The sequence below is a fragment of the Ceratina calcarata genome, unplaced genomic scaffold (assembly GCF_001652005.2).
Source record: "Ceratina calcarata isolate Rehan_Ccalc_2016 unplaced genomic scaffold, ASM165200v1 scaffold321.2, whole genome shotgun sequence".
Classification (NCBI taxonomy): domain Eukaryota; kingdom Metazoa; phylum Arthropoda; class Insecta; order Hymenoptera; family Apidae; genus Ceratina; species Ceratina calcarata.
Window position 1 is genome coordinate 774,642 of NW_017154760.1, and position 19,058 is coordinate 793,699.

General features: G+C 36.9%; 5 protein-coding genes across 5 annotated transcripts; 3 read left to right on the forward strand and 2 right to left on the reverse strand.

Moving 5' to 3' along the window:
- The first annotated feature begins 3,160 nt into the window (after nt 1-3,160).
- LOC108624602 (uncharacterized) lies at nt 3,161-4,550 on the forward strand. Its single transcript, XM_018024000.2, has 4 exons — nt 3,161-3,184; nt 3,256-3,353; nt 3,801-4,016; nt 4,196-4,550. The coding sequence occupies exons 1-4, from the start codon at nt 3,161-3,163 to the stop codon at nt 4,548-4,550; spliced, it is 693 nt and encodes a 230-aa protein (XP_017879489.2).
- A 148-nt stretch (nt 4,551-4,698) lies between these two features.
- Dsk (Drosulfakinin) lies at nt 4,699-5,783 on the reverse strand. Its single transcript, XM_018024026.2, has 3 exons — nt 5,625-5,783; nt 5,406-5,535; nt 4,699-5,168 (listed from the first exon to the last, which is right to left on the reverse strand). Exons 1-3 carry the CDS (start codon nt 5,710-5,712, stop codon nt 5,009-5,011), a joined length of 378 nt encoding a protein of 125 aa, XP_017879515.2. The 5' UTR covers nt 5,713-5,783; the 3' UTR covers nt 4,699-5,008.
- An 862-nt stretch (nt 5,784-6,645) lies between these two features.
- Nucleotides 6,646-8,455, forward strand: LOC108624687 (asparagine-rich protein). Its single transcript, XM_018024159.2, has 3 exons — nt 6,646-6,751; nt 6,958-7,346; nt 7,618-8,455. Exons 2-3 carry the CDS (start codon nt 6,991-6,993, stop codon nt 8,240-8,242), a joined length of 981 nt encoding a protein of 326 aa, XP_017879648.1. The 5' UTR covers nt 6,646-6,751; nt 6,958-6,990; the 3' UTR covers nt 8,243-8,455.
- Nucleotides 8,456-8,566: 111 nt separating this feature from the next.
- On the forward strand, nt 8,567-12,088 carry LOC108624688 (tetraspanin-7). The gene is made up of 5 exons (XM_018024160.2): nt 8,567-8,965; nt 9,996-10,184; nt 10,411-10,581; nt 10,768-10,935; nt 11,138-12,088. The coding sequence occupies exons 1-5, from the start codon at nt 8,888-8,890 to the stop codon at nt 11,291-11,293; spliced, it is 762 nt and encodes a 253-aa protein (XP_017879649.1). The 5' UTR covers nt 8,567-8,887; the 3' UTR covers nt 11,294-12,088.
- Nucleotides 12,089-12,844: 756 nt separating this feature from the next.
- On the reverse strand, nt 12,845-17,904 carry Trhn (tryptophan hydroxylase). Its single transcript, XM_018024054.2, has 12 exons — nt 17,627-17,904; nt 17,358-17,462; nt 17,024-17,237; nt 16,109-16,212; nt 15,777-15,844; nt 15,652-15,702; nt 14,770-14,868; nt 14,642-14,688; nt 14,416-14,551; nt 14,072-14,198; nt 13,565-13,794; nt 12,845-13,465 (listed from the first exon to the last, which is right to left on the reverse strand). The coding sequence occupies exons 1-12, from the start codon at nt 17,723-17,725 to the stop codon at nt 13,132-13,134; spliced, it is 1,614 nt and encodes a 537-aa protein (XP_017879543.1). The 5' UTR covers nt 17,726-17,904; the 3' UTR covers nt 12,845-13,131.
- Between the last annotated feature and the right edge of the window lie 1,154 nt (nt 17,905-19,058).

Here is a 19,058-nt window from a genome sequence, read left to right on the forward strand (position 1 = left end):
TCTCTCGTATCGATCAATTAATTTTGCTCGCGTTTTAGTATACCCGCGTCGCGAATAGTAGTTCCCCAACCAGATTTTGCTTGTGTACCGGGGGGAGAAAAGAGTAGGATCCTGTATCTTGGATGGCCTGCCCCGTAAGTCGAGGAGCTGTTTCTGTTCCATTCCCATGCGCAGTGCGTAAGCTCCGTGAGACGGATTGGTCGTGGTCAGAGCACTCTCCGCAGAGGTATGGTCATCCTTGTGCAGGGTCCTGCTTGGCTCGAACTCTGGCTACTCAAGTAAAATTTGGCCTCTTTTTGCTTAGTTTTGTTTCAAATTTTAATCAATTGTTAGAGTCAATAGTTAGAGTCAATAGTTAGAGTCAATAGTTCGTAATCGTATCAATTCTCCTCCCATATTAACTTCGTACTATAGAGTGGTAATTTACAAGGGGAGGCAGGAGGATGGCAGGAAGGATGATAGGAAGGAAGGAAGGAAGGGTGGCGGACAGGAAGGAAAGTTGACGGGCAGGAAGGAAAGTTGACGGGCAGGAGGGAACGCAGTCAGAAAGGATGGAAGGAAGGAAGGCATGAACGAGATCATCGTCATATATTTTCAAAAATTACAAGACACGAGAGAGGAGTCCGAAGAGAGGAGTCCGAAGAGAGAAGATCGAAGAGAGAAAAACGAAGAGAGAAGAGCGAAGAGAGAAGAGCGTTCACCTTACAAACTAGCGCAAGACGCATTTGCGTGCGGCGTGTATGCGTGTGCGGTGTGTGGGGCAGTGGGTATTGTCCACTGCCCCGGGTCTCGAACGTAGTCACCTCCACGCGGTGAGACCTGGGTTGGAAGCGTTTGCAAAGTCTTTGGAAACGCTACCAAGCGAAGAACTACGATTTATTTTAAGAATCTCTCTATCTCAAATTGTAAAATATTGTAAAGTATGTTGGTCTCTATCAATACAATGTGCTATGAATGTTACGACGAAATAAAGAAAATAACTCTATTGATTTTTGATTAATAAATTAATGAAAATGAATCTTTGCATTTTTATTTCACAATTCTTCCTTATTCCATTAATCCTACTTAGTAGCTGCTTGAAATTAATATTCGAGCCGGATTGCTATTGAAATCAATATCATCTCTTTAGAATCTAATTTATTGTAAAAGTGAATATTTCTGATTAATAAATTAATAGAAATGCATCTTAGAATTTCTATTTCGCTATCCTTGAATAAATATAATTCAAAGCAGCGATCAAACATTACTTAGTTCAATGAAACTATCGAAGCGGAAAACGAAAACATAACATTGTCTATATGAACATCTATTGAAATCAATTTCCCCTGTGTCTAATTTATTCTCTGTCTCTAATTTATTGTAAAAATGAATAATTCTGATTAATAAATTAATGGAAATGAATCTTTGCATTTTTATTTCATGTTCCTTGACCAAATGACTAATCCCTATTTTCGAAGTGCAATTCTTCAGCGAAATACTAAAGTCTAGATTAGAATTTCTGTATCTCATATTGTACATCGATCTATCAATAATTTAATGTATGTCGCCTAAATTCTGATTAATAAATTAATGGAAATGAAATTCGGCATTTTTATTTCGCTATCCTTGACCAAACATGATCTAAAGCATCGATCACGCATTAAGCATTTTCGAGTCTAATTTATTGTAGAAATGCACAATTATGATTAATAAATTAATAGAAATGCATCTTAGAATTTTCATTTCGAGATCCTTGAATAAACATAATCCAAAGCAGCGATCATGCATTACTATTATTATATCTAGTTTAAGAATCTCTCTATCTTAAATTGTACACTGGAAACAAATGTTGGAATTTTTCTTTCACGATCCTTATCGAAATATGACGCATTGACAACTCACCCCTTTCCATGTCTTCTACCTTTGAACCATTCGCCAGTATACATGTAACGATTCTCACTGTCGACCATGATTCCTCTGCCGTGTCTATATCCATTTACAAAATCGCCCTCGTACCAACAAATACTGTTCCATTCCAATAAACCTTTTCCGTGCATCAGATTCCGTTGGAATTCTCCCTGTGAAAATAATTAGACAGCACGTCACATATATTTATAGAGAGTAACTCAGCAGAAAGTAGTATTAGAAACATGTTAAAACGATTTAATTACTTTGTACTGTGCTCCATTGTTCCACCTGTAAACTCCCTCGCCTTCCATCATTTTTCTACTAACTCGGCCATTATAACTATTGTTATTAATAAACTTTATATTCGCCAATTCATCCCTCAGTGTTAATTTCCACGTGCATTTATCGGATTTATTAGATCCAGTATTGCTGGACTCGTCTAAATTATTCCCTTTCGATGAGATGGTATCATAGTAATCACTGATATCGTAATTCTCATCGTAGTAGCATGCCTCCTTAACAGAATCATCGTCGACTCTTCTGGGTTTCTTTCTTATGTACATACCGTCCCATCTACGTTCACATACTTAACGAAGCTATTATATTTCACAGTACAGTAAATTTATAATGCAGAAATGAGTAATGTACGTAATTACCCTTCGATAAAATATTGTAGAACGTCATTATACAATAGGTAGATGAATTCTTCTGTGGCGTTGTATCGACGCCGCTTCTCAGCGAGAATGTCATCGAACGGTAATTCGTCGAGCTCTTCAGGTTCTCGTTCTTCGATATGTTCGAATCGCTCCTCTTCTTCCTCTTCGTATTCTTCTAGTACAATTTTTTGTCGACATTTTTGCAAAATGTACTTTTTTAATTCGGCTCGAGCACCCATCGCTTCATATAGTATCTCATCAATTTAAATACGACGTTCGTCGATCTGCATATTATTATATTTCATTATATATTATATAAATTTATACATACAAATTAATCGACATGAAACTTGAAAGGGAAAGCTACGCCTATTACGTATTTATCAAATGATAATTTGAAGTTCAGCGATAAGGGAATCGTGAAGGTATCGGAGGTTCAATAAAAAAAGAGAAATAGTATTCTTTTAACCTGATATGAAATATTTTATATATCTTGTCGAATAACAGTTATTTGATTAAAAATAACATTTTAAATCCACTTATTATAGATTGTTTTACTGATAGTAATTGATAGCCGCATCTTTATATTTAAAGCGTGAATTGACTAAAAGGAAAACATGCTTGCGAAAGGAAGAATGGACGTGAGATTATATTTTGTGAGATTCTCTTTTATACAAAAAAACTGTTACGAGAAAATGTTTGAATCTCGCAGGTGGTCTTACCAGCCTGCGAGGACGAGGCCAAAGATTTGGAGCCGATCATTTTTCATACGCCGGCAGTTTACAATGATAAAGTAAAAGTTCACGACTGGTAAGTACAAAAAACATAAAGAATACACGTCATCATTCTAATAACATGTTTTACATGATATTATTTTTATACGTCTCTGTGATTCTCGTAATTGTCAATTATAATATTAAAAAATTTAATTAATCATTCTTGCGATCGACGCACTTATAATTGTATCAAATTGATACGAAGAAGAAGAAGAAGAAGAAGGGATAGAATGCGTCCCCTAACTTTGTTGTAGCAACGTATAAACACCCTCGCCAGGAACTATCGGATAGAAACTCCGTTAGTCCAAACGGTGATTAGTGTCGAAAGTCACAAGTGAAAATTTGATCGAATGAACAATTACTTGTATGTTCGAATAAACTAATAAATAATTATTTCGATTAACAGTTAAGATGATGTTTGAATCAGGTTTCAATTTGAATAATCTCTATATCATTTTCAATTGTCTTGAACATTTTTCAGGCAAATGCAAACGCTGGCTTCCCCCAGGGACAACAAGGAAATATTCCCACCAAAAGGGAATCTCCATAAATCCTCGTATAAGAGACTTGGCCCGGATATCGGTTGCACGGGAATGACAGCCACTCAGGAGATGCTGTCGCAGATAGAATTGAAGGATTTATACAAGACCGTTTATCCACAACGCACGTTGTTCCATATGAAAACTTTAGCATCGGAGTATGTTAATTATACTTACGAGTCTGTTCATTTTTAAGCTTATATACAATTTTAAACATGATAAAGTTATGAACTAGTACAAATAGTTAGATAGTATTTAAATATTATATTTTATTGAAAAAATTCTTTGCTTATTCGTTAAGAGTTTCTCGAAGAGGTAATTAAAAAATTGTTCGCAGGGTAGAAGAGGAGAAAGAAGTAACGTTAATGGACATAATGTACGATCAAGAGATGGCCCGTTGCATGGACTATCGAACGACGTCGGAAATCGATTATAGATCTCCTCATCCTATGAAACCGAGGAAACTGCCACCGCCGCCTCCGCCAGAGCCTTGGCTCCTGAACAGGCGACCTTTAAGCTGCATTCCACACGATTTAGCGAGAAGAGAAGGTGTTCATACATTCTTGGACGACGGCATGGACATCTATCGTAAGATAGCCGACGTCAAGTCGAAGAGATACAAAGTGCACAGCTTCCAAAGCGAAGTGGACGAATCCATAGACTTGTCTGACATTAAGCGATGCGATAATTGAAAATTAAATACATGTGCACGGATATATTGAGTCGTAAAAGTATCTTTGTTTCGCATACGCACATACATAATGATTCGGTATAAATAAGGTGAGGATAGGAAATTAAAATAAAGTTGTGAGAAATGAAATAATTATTTTATTGCGTTTAGTGGCATAATAAGATCAGTACAAGTATTTTCAACACTTTTTAATAAATGTGTACGTAAATAAATGTATACTGTTTTATTATTACAATTCTTTGTATTCAATATTAAAACACGAGTGCAGTGATAAAAGAACGTTTGTCCACAGTTTTTTTTAATTGATACCACAAATGTTTTATTCTGCAATTCTGCATAAGAATCCATAGTTCAGTCGTAATGATAAACAATACTTGTCTACAATGTAAAATATAGTTCATCTACTTGATAACAATGAAATGACACTACTAATTTCCAGTTACGTATCAACTAGCATTTTTAATTGTCTATTTTATGACTCCTGCCGAACCGCATGTGACCGTAATCGTCGAAATGTTCACGTTTGCCGAATCTCATGTGGCCGTAATCGTCGAAATGCTGACGCTTGTTCCAGTCCAAAAAATTATCCTCTTCGCCCTGCAGAACATTCTGCTTGTACCTGCATACATTCAAACGAATTCGTGAACGAGAGAATTAGAAATAATTTCCTAAAAGCTTCTCAAGGTTGTATCAGTCGTAAGATGTTTGCCAAAAGTTTAGGACGTGTAATAAAAAACTGTGTCCAATTGAATTTGAAGCAATGAACTTTTAGAAGGAATGATAATTACAGAGGAGTCAGTTTTATAAAATTCGACCTGTTTTTCTCGGTCATAATTAAATACGTAAGTATAGTTACCCTTGTGACAGGGGATGTTTCCTGAATCTCCGGTGGCCGTCATTGATCACCTCGGGCGCCGTTTCACAGTTTTCGCTGAACAACCAGATCACTGTCATCACGCAGGTAAGTGCAAGAGGTAAATTCATATCTGGAATTCGACGGTCGACACGAAAATATTTCGTATACATAAAAAAGCGATTAATAAAAGTTTTATACGAAAATATGAAATATTATCACCTGTTAATGGTCGAGTGGAAATCGGCGGAAGAATGCGCGTTTCACCGTCGACACGTTGCTTTTTATACCCTTGGTACAGCCCCATCATCTTCAGTGTTCATCCTCCCCCGTGATCCCACTCTTGCAACTCTCTTTTAAATTTTAATTCACGTAGCCGCGGACTGATAAACAATTTTCTCCAACCTGCTCGATAATTCAACGGGTAGTATGGAATGATCGACAGCTCGGGTAAACGAATTACCTTTGTTACTCGTTTAGAAGGACTTCAGGCTTGCATTTATGCTTTACATTTCCAGTGCTATTTTTATCAATCATATTTCCTTATGAATCAACTTCATCTGTGTATAATATTTCATTTATATATTAAGACGAAATATATTGAACGAATATCCGAAAGGACGTTGGATTCGTTGGTTCTTGTTAAAAAAATTGTATAGATAAACGAGTATTTATTTAACATGAATGATAAAAAGTTAATGATTTCTTTTGTTTCGAAATTTTACTTGACACATATAATAGGGACGAATACTTTTATTTTAGACGTTAATCCAATATACTGTTAATTCGAATTAATTATTGGAAAGCTTGGACAGGTGAAAAAGATAATCTTCTGAAAGAGCGCAATCGCTTATCGTCAGCTCGCAAATTGAATTACCTTTCAGCGTTGCACTCTACGTTATACGTATTATGCGTTATGTACACTTACAACAATTGTAATATTTTCAACTTAAAAATACATGCATACTGTTTAATTCGTAATCTGAAAATCTTATATAATTTCATATTTTATTTAGCTTATTCTCTTTCAGTCTAATTGTGAATATCCGTGGAGACTTGGAATTGTTCCTGTCTTCCTTCAAGATAAAATCCCCTCGATATTTTATATAAATAAATTGTTACAAATACGAGGGAAGAATTAGAACTAGGTTCTCGTAACTATGCGGAAAGTCACGGTCAAAGGATTATGACGATTCCTGTTTAAAAGGTTTCTTGAGGTATTTGCGGTGCTTCCAAATCCGGCCTGCATATAAATACCACTGACACCTCTTTTCAAGCTCATTTCTCTTCCATTTTTTAACCTGAATTCATCATTCTCCCTCACTGTTTAACAATCTAATCGTTCGCATGTAAGTAGAATTTTATAAAATTTTCGTTATGCTCGAGATTTATCAATTTCATATCGAACAGTTCGACAATGATTCTCCTTACAATGATAATTTAGTACGTACTTGTTTACTTAAATTAATCCGCACATTAACTATGATTAATGGTAAAAAGTATGATTATTAAAAAAGCGCGAGACGCGTACTTAATAGAAAATCAATTTTTTCAGGGGGCAAACGGTATTTCTGATCGTTTATCGACGATGACGGAGGACGTCGGCGTGATGCTGCAAAAGGGTCTTTCGGAATGGTGGAGCGAGGAGACCGAGTACATTTTTCAGCGGATCGAGAGATGGGCTGCGTACGCGAGGGGTTACAATCGGCTGCGGTCTCAGAGACTGTCGCGGGGGCGTATGACCATGCAGGGCGGACAGGAGACGAGATGGAGCATCTCTTCTAATAAGCTGATCATAGACGATTCCTCGTGGAGTCCCCGCTTTCATACGCTGAAGAAGTCCAGGAGGCAATCACGGCCGGAGGAGACGAAGATCAATTGCTGCGGGACGTTCAATTATCAGTCTAACAGCACTTTGGACACCTCTTGCCTGGAAACGTACAGGTGCGCATACGCAAAAATCTTCTTGAATAAGTTAAAAAAGCTTATTAGCTTCTATTATTATTTATTATTCAGCTTATTCAAAAAGATTTTTCCAAGTATTATTAGCGTAACGAATCGATACGCGTATGAAGATTATACAGATGAAGATTGAACTAAAGCAACGCACATATCGTGTTCATTATTATACGGCAGAATGTTAATGCAAATAATTATCTGAACCGTTTTATCGTCTCGTTCTATGTATCCCAAAAATCGTGTATTGTACGTGCAGATACGATCACAGCATTTACTTCAAGACCATCGGTGATCTAAAAAACAGCAGGAAGAAAAAGGAGTCGAAGAACGAAGAAAAAGAAGAAGACAGGGTCTCGATTAGCAGCGAGGAACTCGTGGAATGGGACGTGAGTGCCATGTCCGATTTCATTGCCGATCAGCTCGTGGATAGTAAATTCGAAAACGAAAATGTCCAAGACCTGAATCTACTCGAATCGAAGAAAGACGACGTCGATTCTGACACGTGGTTCAACGTGGATTTATCGAAGATCGATTTGAACGAAGACAACGATTTTAATGTTCCTTCCGAACAGAATAATGAAAATAATTTTGCGATCATCGACAGCCTCGATGAGAACATGCAAAGTAATAATCAATTACAAGGACGAGACACTAATATTAAGGACGACACTATTCCCTCGTACAAAGTAAAGAGTAACGAACGAGAGAGGCAAGACGATGACAAGAAGAATGAGAACAACTTGACTACGTATGAAATTGATTATAACAAACTTTTAAAACAGAAAGTTACACAAAATAATGCCACCATTATGGTTTCAAACGATCGAGAAGAGAATAATAATTGTCTGGAGATAAAAGATGAACTGCAGACGATCAATTGAAGCGCGGAATATTAGAGGCAATGAGAAAGGGGTGAAAACGTGACACGAACGAGTGATAACAGTCATACAAAAAAAAGTGCACCACGAATCGGATCAGATCGTTTCTGATCCGTCAGATCAACATTTTTTTATATGCCTGTGTAATCGATGGGTATGAGAATCAATGTTAATTGAGTTGAAACTACTGAATAAATTCGATGATGTTATTTTAAACTTAATTTTTCTTAAATTAAACACGTCTCGTATTTTTCGTTATTTTATTAGACCGTGAAAGGATAGAACGAGTTATGGATTAGGTGCGTAGAGTAGCTGTAAAAAATAGACTATTCCTCTGGGTGGCAGAGTGGTCGTACTATTCGACTCAATTTCCTTTTCGTAACAAATGCAATTACGAAAATAAGGAGAGGACAAACTAAATGTAATGGGTGATTGCAACGCGCATGTACTGTTTTTAGTGGGGCGGCAGCCACGCACGCAAACCAGGCGTAACTTGGCGCAATCCTCGCTGGCAAAATCGATCCGGAGCTTCCAGTCTCGCTCCTTTCGTTTAGTTTAGCGCGTAGTATCCTAAAAATCGTCAGAATTCATCGCCGCGCGTCCCTTAAATTTTGCTGAGGAGAAAGGAGTCAGTGGCAAAGGAATATAATGGCGAAACATTTGGGACTTATGGCCACAATGGCTTGTATGAAAACTCTACTCATGCTCATCAACTGTATTTTATGGGTAAGTCTCTGTAATCTTTAACACAACAAGTTAATTCATGAAAGGTAAGTTTAACTTTTTATTCTTAATACAATCACAATGAATACAAATATTTCAATGATTAAAATAGATAGATAATGTTAAAGTGTACGTCATCGGTGAATAGGATAGAATTTGTCTCGATCATACGAAACCTGTGACGAATTTTCAGATTTTTGTCTATGTTCCATTTATAGTTCAATTTAATGGATCCACGATTTGACTTTGCGTGTTTTCATATTGAAACGAGTTAAAGAAATTGAACGGACGATACCAACAGTTGTGTCCATGAAGATACAGGAATTTCGTATACAAATGAAATAATATATAAAATGAAAGGAAATGTGCAATACGATATTTAATATAAAAGTGAACATTAGTCGTATTTTACTATTCGGTTGGCAACTAAATAAGTGCGTAGTTTGTCGATAGACTTCTTATTTAAAATCCGAAATCACTTATAGTTGCCAAACCAATATTAAATATAATTTTCCGTACTTAGAGTATAAAACGATACATATTAATATCTTTATATATTTTCGAAAGTTTGAAAGTTAAGGATATTCATCCTTATCGTTATCAAGTTTCTGCGGTCACGCGATGTCAGTCTACACTTCCCTGATAACTTTCGTCCACCATACAAGAATTTTGAATTATCTAGAATTAAACAACCGGGAAAAGCTCGTGCGAAGTGAAGGAAATTTTCACAATATCGGTTAAATGTTTGAAATGAGAAACTAAAAACGACGCGACATTCTTCCTTTTTGCATTTATCTTACATTTTATTTATTGACACAAAAATAGAAATATTTCATGGGATGCAAGACAAAAAATTCGTGAGCATGTCGCAGTCCTTATTTATTATAAAATAAACCGAGCAATTTTGTGGCGGAAAATAATTTTGATATAAGAATCATTAGTTTTCGACGGTGAACGAATTTCTTCCATTTACGTCGTTGCATGATTACAATCGTTTGAATCACATCTAGTTTAATATTGATAATCCGTCCAGGTGGTCGGAATATTGATGCTGTGCACCGGCATATGGTTGCGAATAGAATTAGGTGACTACGTCGACATCAACACGGACTCAAGCAGGGCTGCCTTTTTGGCACTGGCATGTTTGGGAGCATTATTAACACTGATAGCCACGTTCGCCTGTTGCTGCACCACCAGAGGCCATCCTGCTCTGCTCTATGTGGTACGTGTAATTATAATTACCAGAGACTTACACGAATTGCTGAGGTTTTTTTTTTATTAAAATAATATGACGTACCTATAATAGAACACATTGAATAGTCATATTTAGTAATGAATAATTATATCATCGGTTATGTCTTCCTCGATTGTGGCAATTATGAAAAGAATGATTTATCGAACATGCAAAAAAAATTGCCGAGTACTAACGATGCAAATTTTGTTCACAGTATGGCGCGTTTTTAGCGGTGATAGTGATATTAGAACTGGGAGCCGGTGCATCAATTTACGCTTATCGTACTGATTTGGATAAACAGTTTGATCAAGATTTGAACGAGACCATGGCAGTTTATGGCCAGAATACCAAGAAAAGTAATTATATCGACTTCATACAATCCACTGTAAGAATTTTACTATAAATAGTTCTAATAAAAATTGTTTTTAATTGAGAATTTAGGTGCAAAAGATTACACTTACAATAATTAAGTTATTCTTTGTTAGAGTAATTAAGAATGTAATTGTTAATACGTTTCATACAGAAATACTGAAATTACTATCATAACGTATCACACTTTACTTGTTTCAAGCTATTCTGCTGCGGTAACAGAGGCTACAACGACTGGTTGAACATGTATCCATCTAAAGACATGCCCAATTCCTGTTGCAAGAATTACGTACTTCTCGAGGGTGAATCGCAAGTCGAACAGAGTCCACCACCTTGTGACGTTAGCGACGTTGACCAGATTTACACTCAGGTAAAACAACTAATGATCGTATTAGCACATAATCAGAATTTTAATGACCGAACAAGTTCGTGTCCTCGAGTTTATAAAATAGCAATGAAGTTCAAAGAATACATGAAATTACTATCTGAATAACTTCATTATTTGTTTCTGAATACATTTTTCATACACGAACCGAGCCTTGACGTAAAAGTGTTCTGTTCTATTCTTACAGGGTTGCTACACTCGAGTTTTAGGCATCATAAACGGTAACATAGGGATGGTGGCTAGTCTAGCTATCGGCGTTACCTTCTTTCCGTTCGTCGGCATCTTTCTCGCCTGTTGCCTGGCCAGCAACATCAATAAGATGAAATATGAGCAGGTCGCTTAGAATGGCCCACGGCGAACCCCATAAAAGACCTGAAGAAGATCGAACGGGAATCTCCAGTATCACTTATTTTATTTCATGTTCAAATACATTTTCAATATAATATCGTTTGATGTTATTAACAGAGACAAACTTAAGGACGAAGTCAATTATCATTAATTATTACGTAATAATATGAATGAACAAACTTTTTTCTTATACTTTACAATTTATATGATTACAATTTACAGAACATTTCAACAATTACCATTAATTTTCAATGGTATTAATTTCGATTGCAAGAAATATATATATGTAGTTTTCGTATTAAAAATTATAATGAGAGGCGAATCGATTTGTTTGATTTCACAGAAGCGCACAACAAAAAGTGTACGACGTGCTCTAATTAAAAATATGCCGATAGTCATATAGAAGTATAGATTGCGTTTCAAACGCATTTTTATATAATATCTACAAGAATCACCGAAAGTTAAAATGATGATAAAAAATTGTATTTCGACTATTGAACGAGTTCGTATTTTCTTCATTCGTTATAACGATATTCGCACATTATGCATAGTACAATCGCAATTACGGTTAATGAAGTATTAAAATCTTAGCTTGCGAATTATTATAACAACATGTCTCGTCGTGTGTGGCTAATTTTCAAAATCTTGTTCATTTTATATCAATTATCAAAATGAACCGTGAACGTTTATGCGATGGTCCATTCAATGGAAAACAATAGTTACGATTTACAGTAGACGTAGTACTAATTGGCACTTGGATCAGATCAATTTAATGAAGACTATAAATTGATATTTAGGAGGGTGCAGTATTTTCATAAACGTTCCTAATCCAACTCGATTATTATTGTTATTCTCTCTCGTGTATCCTTTCTCCGAATTACAGATTCTATATTATTGTACGTTATATAAATGTTAGATAAGAGATTGTAAAAGATATATATTTATTTTGTAACACTATTGATTGTGACTGTCATTTTATGGTTAATATACATATATAACATATATGTACATCTAATTATATGTATACGTATGTTTCAAAAGTTTTATTGTTGAACCTTTGATCTATTAAAATTCAACTTTACCTATTCTGCCCCTTGCTTCATTTAATCCTGACGCTCTTTCCCACTTCAAGCGAATATAGAGTTTTAGGATTGTAAGCACACGTGGTCAGGATTTCTTATAAGATAAACATATAATCCATGTATCTGTCTAATTTCATCTATTTTTCATCCTAAATAATTTTGTTATTACTTTTCGGTTTGAAAAGTATCGTAAAATCTACGTTCGCTTTTGAGCACGTAGTTCGATAGCATTTGCAAAACATATACGATTTTAATACAAGTTGAACTAAACAATAGTTAAAGTTTGAAATTTTCACTTCATATTCTTATTTTAAAATAGGCCCTCTCTTGATACGTTACCCAAGCTGAGCTACCATAAACTTTTAATTATTTTACTTATAATTGGTTTGGATAATGAACTGGGATAAAAGTATAGTAAATAATGGCACGGGATACAGAAATAAAAAGTCGAAATCATGTCATCATATTTTTCATGTAATCTTTATTTATTTCTCTTCTACAGAGTCTAGCCTGAATAATTCTCTATCCTCTATAAATATAATCTCCTTCAAACACAAACGATTGTACACACATTTATATTGCGAATAAATCATCTTACAATTGCCAACTACGATTCATCGTACAACTTACGCTAATTCGATGAAATATTTAATTCGCAACTTCAACAATTCTTTTTGTCGACTAACAACAACATTTTACAACGCACATAGAACACTAGCTTTTTGGCCGAGAACAGAATTTTATTAAATGATCAGAACATGTCGTCGGAGGTATACGGCTCGTTGCGATCCTGTACCGGATTTTGAGGCGCGTCGATGTTCGGGCTTTTATCAGCGTCGCTGTCGGAGGACGAGGAGTCCTGATGTATGTCGATGCCGTGTGTTAAGAGACTGGTTATCCTCTCGACGTCCACCGTGTCGTCCTGCTCGTGTATCTTCCTGAGAGCGTTCGAGACGATACAAAGATCTCCTCGTAGCTCGCTGACCACAGCAGTGATCTTCTGAGCGTCCGTCAACACCTCCACCGATTGCGTATAAGGATTATAACGTAATCCGAAGGGGCGCTGAATTTGACCTGCGAACGCGCTGGAAACACAAGCACTTAGTAGAAAATAAAAATATCCAAAAATCACCTGTTCGTCCCTGTGTATTTATTCTCTTAGATATTTCGTCAAGAAGAATTACCGCATTTTTTCTTTGGCCTCCTCGAAGCTGTCCGTGTAATAATAAGCAATTTGAAACGCGGTGATAATACACTCCTGCTTGCAAGTTACATCCGGATCGAAACGAAGCGTCTTCTCGGGAGCGGAAACCGCGTGCTTCAGTTCCGCGACGGAAGACAATAAACCAGCGCCGTAAACGCGCAGTATTCCGTCCTGCTTGCATAATCCAAATTCGACGGTAAAGAAATACAGCTGAAAGGGAAAAAAAGGAAATATGGTAGGAAAGAATTTTACGTAAAATACGAAGCGAACCGATAACAGATATCGCGTATAAACATGGAAACATCGTATATGTGAATTTATTATATGGTGGAGTTTCGTCAAATAAAATATACTTCTGTCAGGCTCTGCGATATAATCACCGGTGGATAATTGAAAATATTTCTCAGTGTACCCGTTTATGGTTGCAAACAGAGTTTAATGGACTATCGACGAGAATAAAGAACTGCCTCGAACACTGCACACTTACGGTTGCCAGTTTATCGATGTCTTCGTCCGAAGCGCCAAGGGAGGCCAGGCCGAGTTCCTGCGAGAATTGAGCGAAACTCGGGTTCGCCAGGAGAGGCATGTGCCCTAACAATTCGTGACAGCAGTCCCTGGGAATAATTGACCAAACTTCAAAGCAAGAAATAAAGAAATTCTCAGAAATAATACAAATCGTATGGAATTTCATATCTGAAAACACCTCTGATCTTGAAAATATTTCTTCTTCTATTCAGACTAAATCTGATGAACCACATTTAACTCGAAAATTTCAATAGAAACCTTTTTCCATTTCGTATTACCGAATTATTTTTATTTAGAATTACTCACGGTTCGGGTGTGTAAAAGGGATCGGACGAATGTCGGATGTACTGCGTACAATGGAAAACTCGAAAAGCCAGACCAGCCAAGAAATCTCTTGGCGAAAGATAACCAGCCACGGGTCGTAGTTGAAACCCAGTCGTTCCTAAGATAAAATAATTAAACTTTATGAAATAATTTCATAAATGAATCACACCGTCGCTCCTTCCATTTATTTATTTATTTTTGCACTCACGTTTCAAAAATGTGTTCACGTCTTGCAATTGTGGTATGTTATCCTCTCTGTTGTTACGTAAGTTAAATAAAAATTGATTAATCGAATGAGAATGCGAGATAAGTGCAATTGACGCAAAACGGTGTTACCTGTAGCCGCAGTATTTCACAAGCTTCGGCCAATTCTCCAGATACTCCTTACAAGCATATTTCTGATAAAGTTGATGCAATTCGCGAAACACGGTTCCCCTGTCGAAAACGAACGTTTTTTTACTAACAGGAGTACGAAAAATAATTTATACATTTTATTATTCAATAGTCTGAGAACAAGTTCCAAAATTATATAGATTTTAATTAGAAATGATAATTAAATCCTCCAGTTTAAGATTGTATTTATTAATTCAATATTTAGTAACTGTTAAAGTTTCAATACTTTGTTATTGATTTTATGTAAAGGTTCATACAACTTTAATAAACCGCTCGAATCTATCGATGTAAAAATAAATGACACAGCGACCAATAGACATCACGAGTATATTCATAGTGCAAAATAGTATTATCAATTATTTACTAGTAAATCGGTTAAAATATATTTGTTTGTAGATGTTTTCAACAAGTTTCCACTACGGTTAACTAAATTACTTATCGCTCCTCGCTTCTCGAGTGAAGATTGCATTAACGTAGAAATCACTCGAAGATCTCGGAGATAAACTGAATAAGGACAATTAAGGGGTGCATTCAACAGCGAGTCAATCTTCACTCGTCTCGCTTCCTACGTCAATGAGAAGTAGCGGGGTGTAGCAGCTTCACTTTGCACTTTATCCGTAGAGAGTTAGGAATACCGTTTCGAAGTCGAAAGGAAATAGAAGATACCGAAAGAATAGTATCGCCTATCTCATAAACTAGCCTGATTCTCGTCTGAGCACGTACAGACGATTCTTTTAATGAGCTACCGTTTCATCAGCACTTTCTATAACAACTCTTATTTTTATTTAAAGAGAAGATGTGTTTTGAAGAAATAAATTTACGAACCATGTCCTTATTTCCTCCGGCGTGTACTGAACGCGAGGAATCGGTTGTCCACTGAAAGAACGTTCATTATTCGTATTAATTGATATTGATTTCGTTTCGTAATAAATTCATGATTCTTAACGTACTGCCTATAGTTGTTGGCTATATCCGCAAATTCCACTCGACGTTTACGATACACTGGATCTTTGAACCCCTAAAAGCATCGAGTTAAACTCACCACCCAAAGTGCTATACATAATATTTAAGAGACAATATTAAGGGGACAAAAACAGAATTCTCTTACAATCGGATCTAACGAATTTGCCAGATGAGAAGCACATTTTTTTTTTAATACTGCAATTCATATGAATTAGATGTAAAATAGGAAAATTGTTTTTTACAACTGTTTTTACTTGTCTACTTAATATTGTTCCCGAAGTTATTGATCATTAAGAATGAAACAGTTAATGGTACGTACGGGGTGGTCCGCGTCTAATTCAGATCCGTACATTAGCACCTTTTGAGCTTGATCCAGATCCGATATTTTTCGTGGAAACCAGGGCATGTCTACTTCGCTAAAATCTGTAAAGTTTTTTTTTTCGAAATTGCGAAAAATGCTTCAAATAAAAGTTGCTTTCCTTCTAACTTCGATATTTAACGAGTTACGTATGATTATTTGGCATTTTATTGATGTTGACAAAATCCGTCCATCCCAGCGTCGAAACGGCGAACTTTTGGAAAAAAATTCCGTTTTTCTTCAATAACTCCTAAACTCTTGGAGATACGGAAAAATTGCATAGGACCTTTCTTGTAGAGGACGACGAGATCTATAATTTCTGTATAAAAGTTTTTCGCTAGCGTCAATAGTTTACGAGTTATTGACGAAAAACGAAAAAACGGTTTTTTGCAAATTACTCGTAAACTATTAACGCTAGCGAAAAAGTTTTACATGGAAATTGTAGATCTCGTCGTCCTCTACAAGAAAGGTCTGGTGCAATTTTTCCGTATGTCCAACGGTTTGGGAGTTATTGGCCAAAAACGAAAATTTCACGAAATCTGAAGGGGTACCCCTTAGAAAAATCTCGGAAAAATCGAAAATTTTTTTTTGTTGTTTATTATTACCAATGTTCTTCCGACATCTGATTTCCTTTTAAAAAATGCATTTCTAAAGTGCATAAACTTTTGGGATTGACTGTATAGCCAATACATCCTTAAGATTGTACTGGCTACCAATTAAAAATTTGCAAATAACCAGTTAACATCGCATGCAGTGTTTGGAAGAAATTCTGACGTTCGTTTCGGAATTATATCAACTTGAAATTAATACGGACTCTCATAGGGTTTAGTGAAATTATTTTTTCGACCACGGCTGTGTAACAAAAAAGGGACTTACCGAAACTCGGAGCTGCAGAAAGCGACGGGGTGTGCGGGATGGTTCCCATCTTTTCGTACTGGGCTAAATTAATTGCGGCGACTTCGCGACTCAGTAATCTCGTCAACTCTTCCATCCTTCGCGGGTCGCACTCGACGTCGACAAGAATTTCGAATTCGGAACCGCGACGCACCGATTTCCGCGATTCGATATGAACGACGTTCACGCCCAGATCCTTCATAAATGTGAAACATGAAAAGGACGTATGGGAATAAACCGAAAATTCGAAACACTCGAAGAGAGCCTCTCGTTGTACGTGCAATTTGTTTTCGTTTCGCGAGATCGTCGAGCATACCTGGAAAACTTGCAGTGCCCGCGCCAAGCCGCCGATCTGATTTTTCAACGAGAATACGACAGAATTTTTGTTATCGCCGTTTGATTTACGCTCGACCATGGGAATCTGAACGAATGGAAGACGCAATGTTTGAGACACATTACGGATTTCATGGAAAAAATATAAAGAAAATGACGGAAACCAATGTGTACTTAAACAATTACACATGACTAATTCTAGAAATGATGAGAAAGAGAATTTATACGCCGAAATGAAATTAATAAACGCACATCGTTTGGCTTATGTAAAGGACTTCCTTCCTTGACGGCCCAATGTTCGCCTCTTCTGTACAGCCACACCCCGAGGAGACTTTTTCCAGAACCACTCATAATAATTCCGGTTTGAAGAAAAAGACAAGACGAACTTAAGCAGGATTTTTCGTTCCTACTTTCACTGATTTATCCTCGATCAAACAACTATATAATTAATTAAGCTGAACAATTTTGATAATAAATTGAACGACACGTCCTTTGAAGGATCACGAGCAGCAGTGTCCGGGTACCAGCGGGTTCTCCGTTCTTTTTAAGACCTCGGTCCCCTCCGTGCACGCGTCCTCCTCAATGACGATCCGTACGCGATTGGTCGACGCACAGCGGTACCAAGTTTCCTCATTGGTCGGATAAGACTTCTCATGGGGTCGGGGTTGAAGAGGAGAGTGTTGGCTCACCCCATTGAACCGTAACTGTGCAGCTCGTCGGATGTATCCCTTTTGTGACGTAACTGGAGTCCACGGAACGTGCGTAGGTGGTGCAAGAACCGGCGACGATGTATACCGAGAGCAGATTGCAGGATCCCCAGCAAAAGGACTACTCTTTCCTATCCAGGAGTGCCCCCCGTCGCCCTCGAAGAGGGTCCCTTTCTATGGAGTGGTGCACGCGCGATCTTCTTTAGATTTCTAGGCCAAGTGAAATTAGCCAACCACAGCAAAGACACGAATCCCGTTTCCTCGATTCTGATTTACGAGCTCCACAATTTTTGATATTTATAGAAAATTGATTCATCAACTTGAATGAACTCGTGACACAGCATGGTTTTTAACTTTGTTTAAATAACAGCCAATACAATAATTTATTGATAAGTGCAATCTTCTATGGTGAAGATTCCATCTAATAAATTTATATTAAATTATTAACGTGTTTCAATGTTCTCCGACATTTTTTTTCTGTTACACAATATTGTATAATTTTTAACGATCGGTATTCGCCTTTAAACTCAAAGAATAAAATACCACGTTCTTACTTAACGTTTTCTACTTAAAAAGCGGTTTGCCGAGGTTGGTCGCTTCCTTAGAAGGATTAAGTTTTTTTTTCTCCATGAGACAATCGTCCCAGCTTTTGTGTTTCTTTCCCGGAGAACAAAGGAGGTCGGTGTTTAATAAAAGCCTCGAACTCCCAAGAACGTTCGCTCCTTCGGCTCCGGGCAAAGCAGATGCAGCACATTACCGATGTCTATCACTTACCACTATCAGCTACCACCCTCGCTGAATTATACCAACCGTTCCCGTAGCATTAAGAGAATTGAGAGTGTCCGTTCGATCTCTACGAGAAACGGTTTCTGTTTATCGTCCTGTCCGCCGGTCATCGAATCATTTTCATCGATGTCCGACACGCGAGAAGTTCCGAAACGTTCTTCCTCAGAGAACGTTGATACATCGCGAGATTT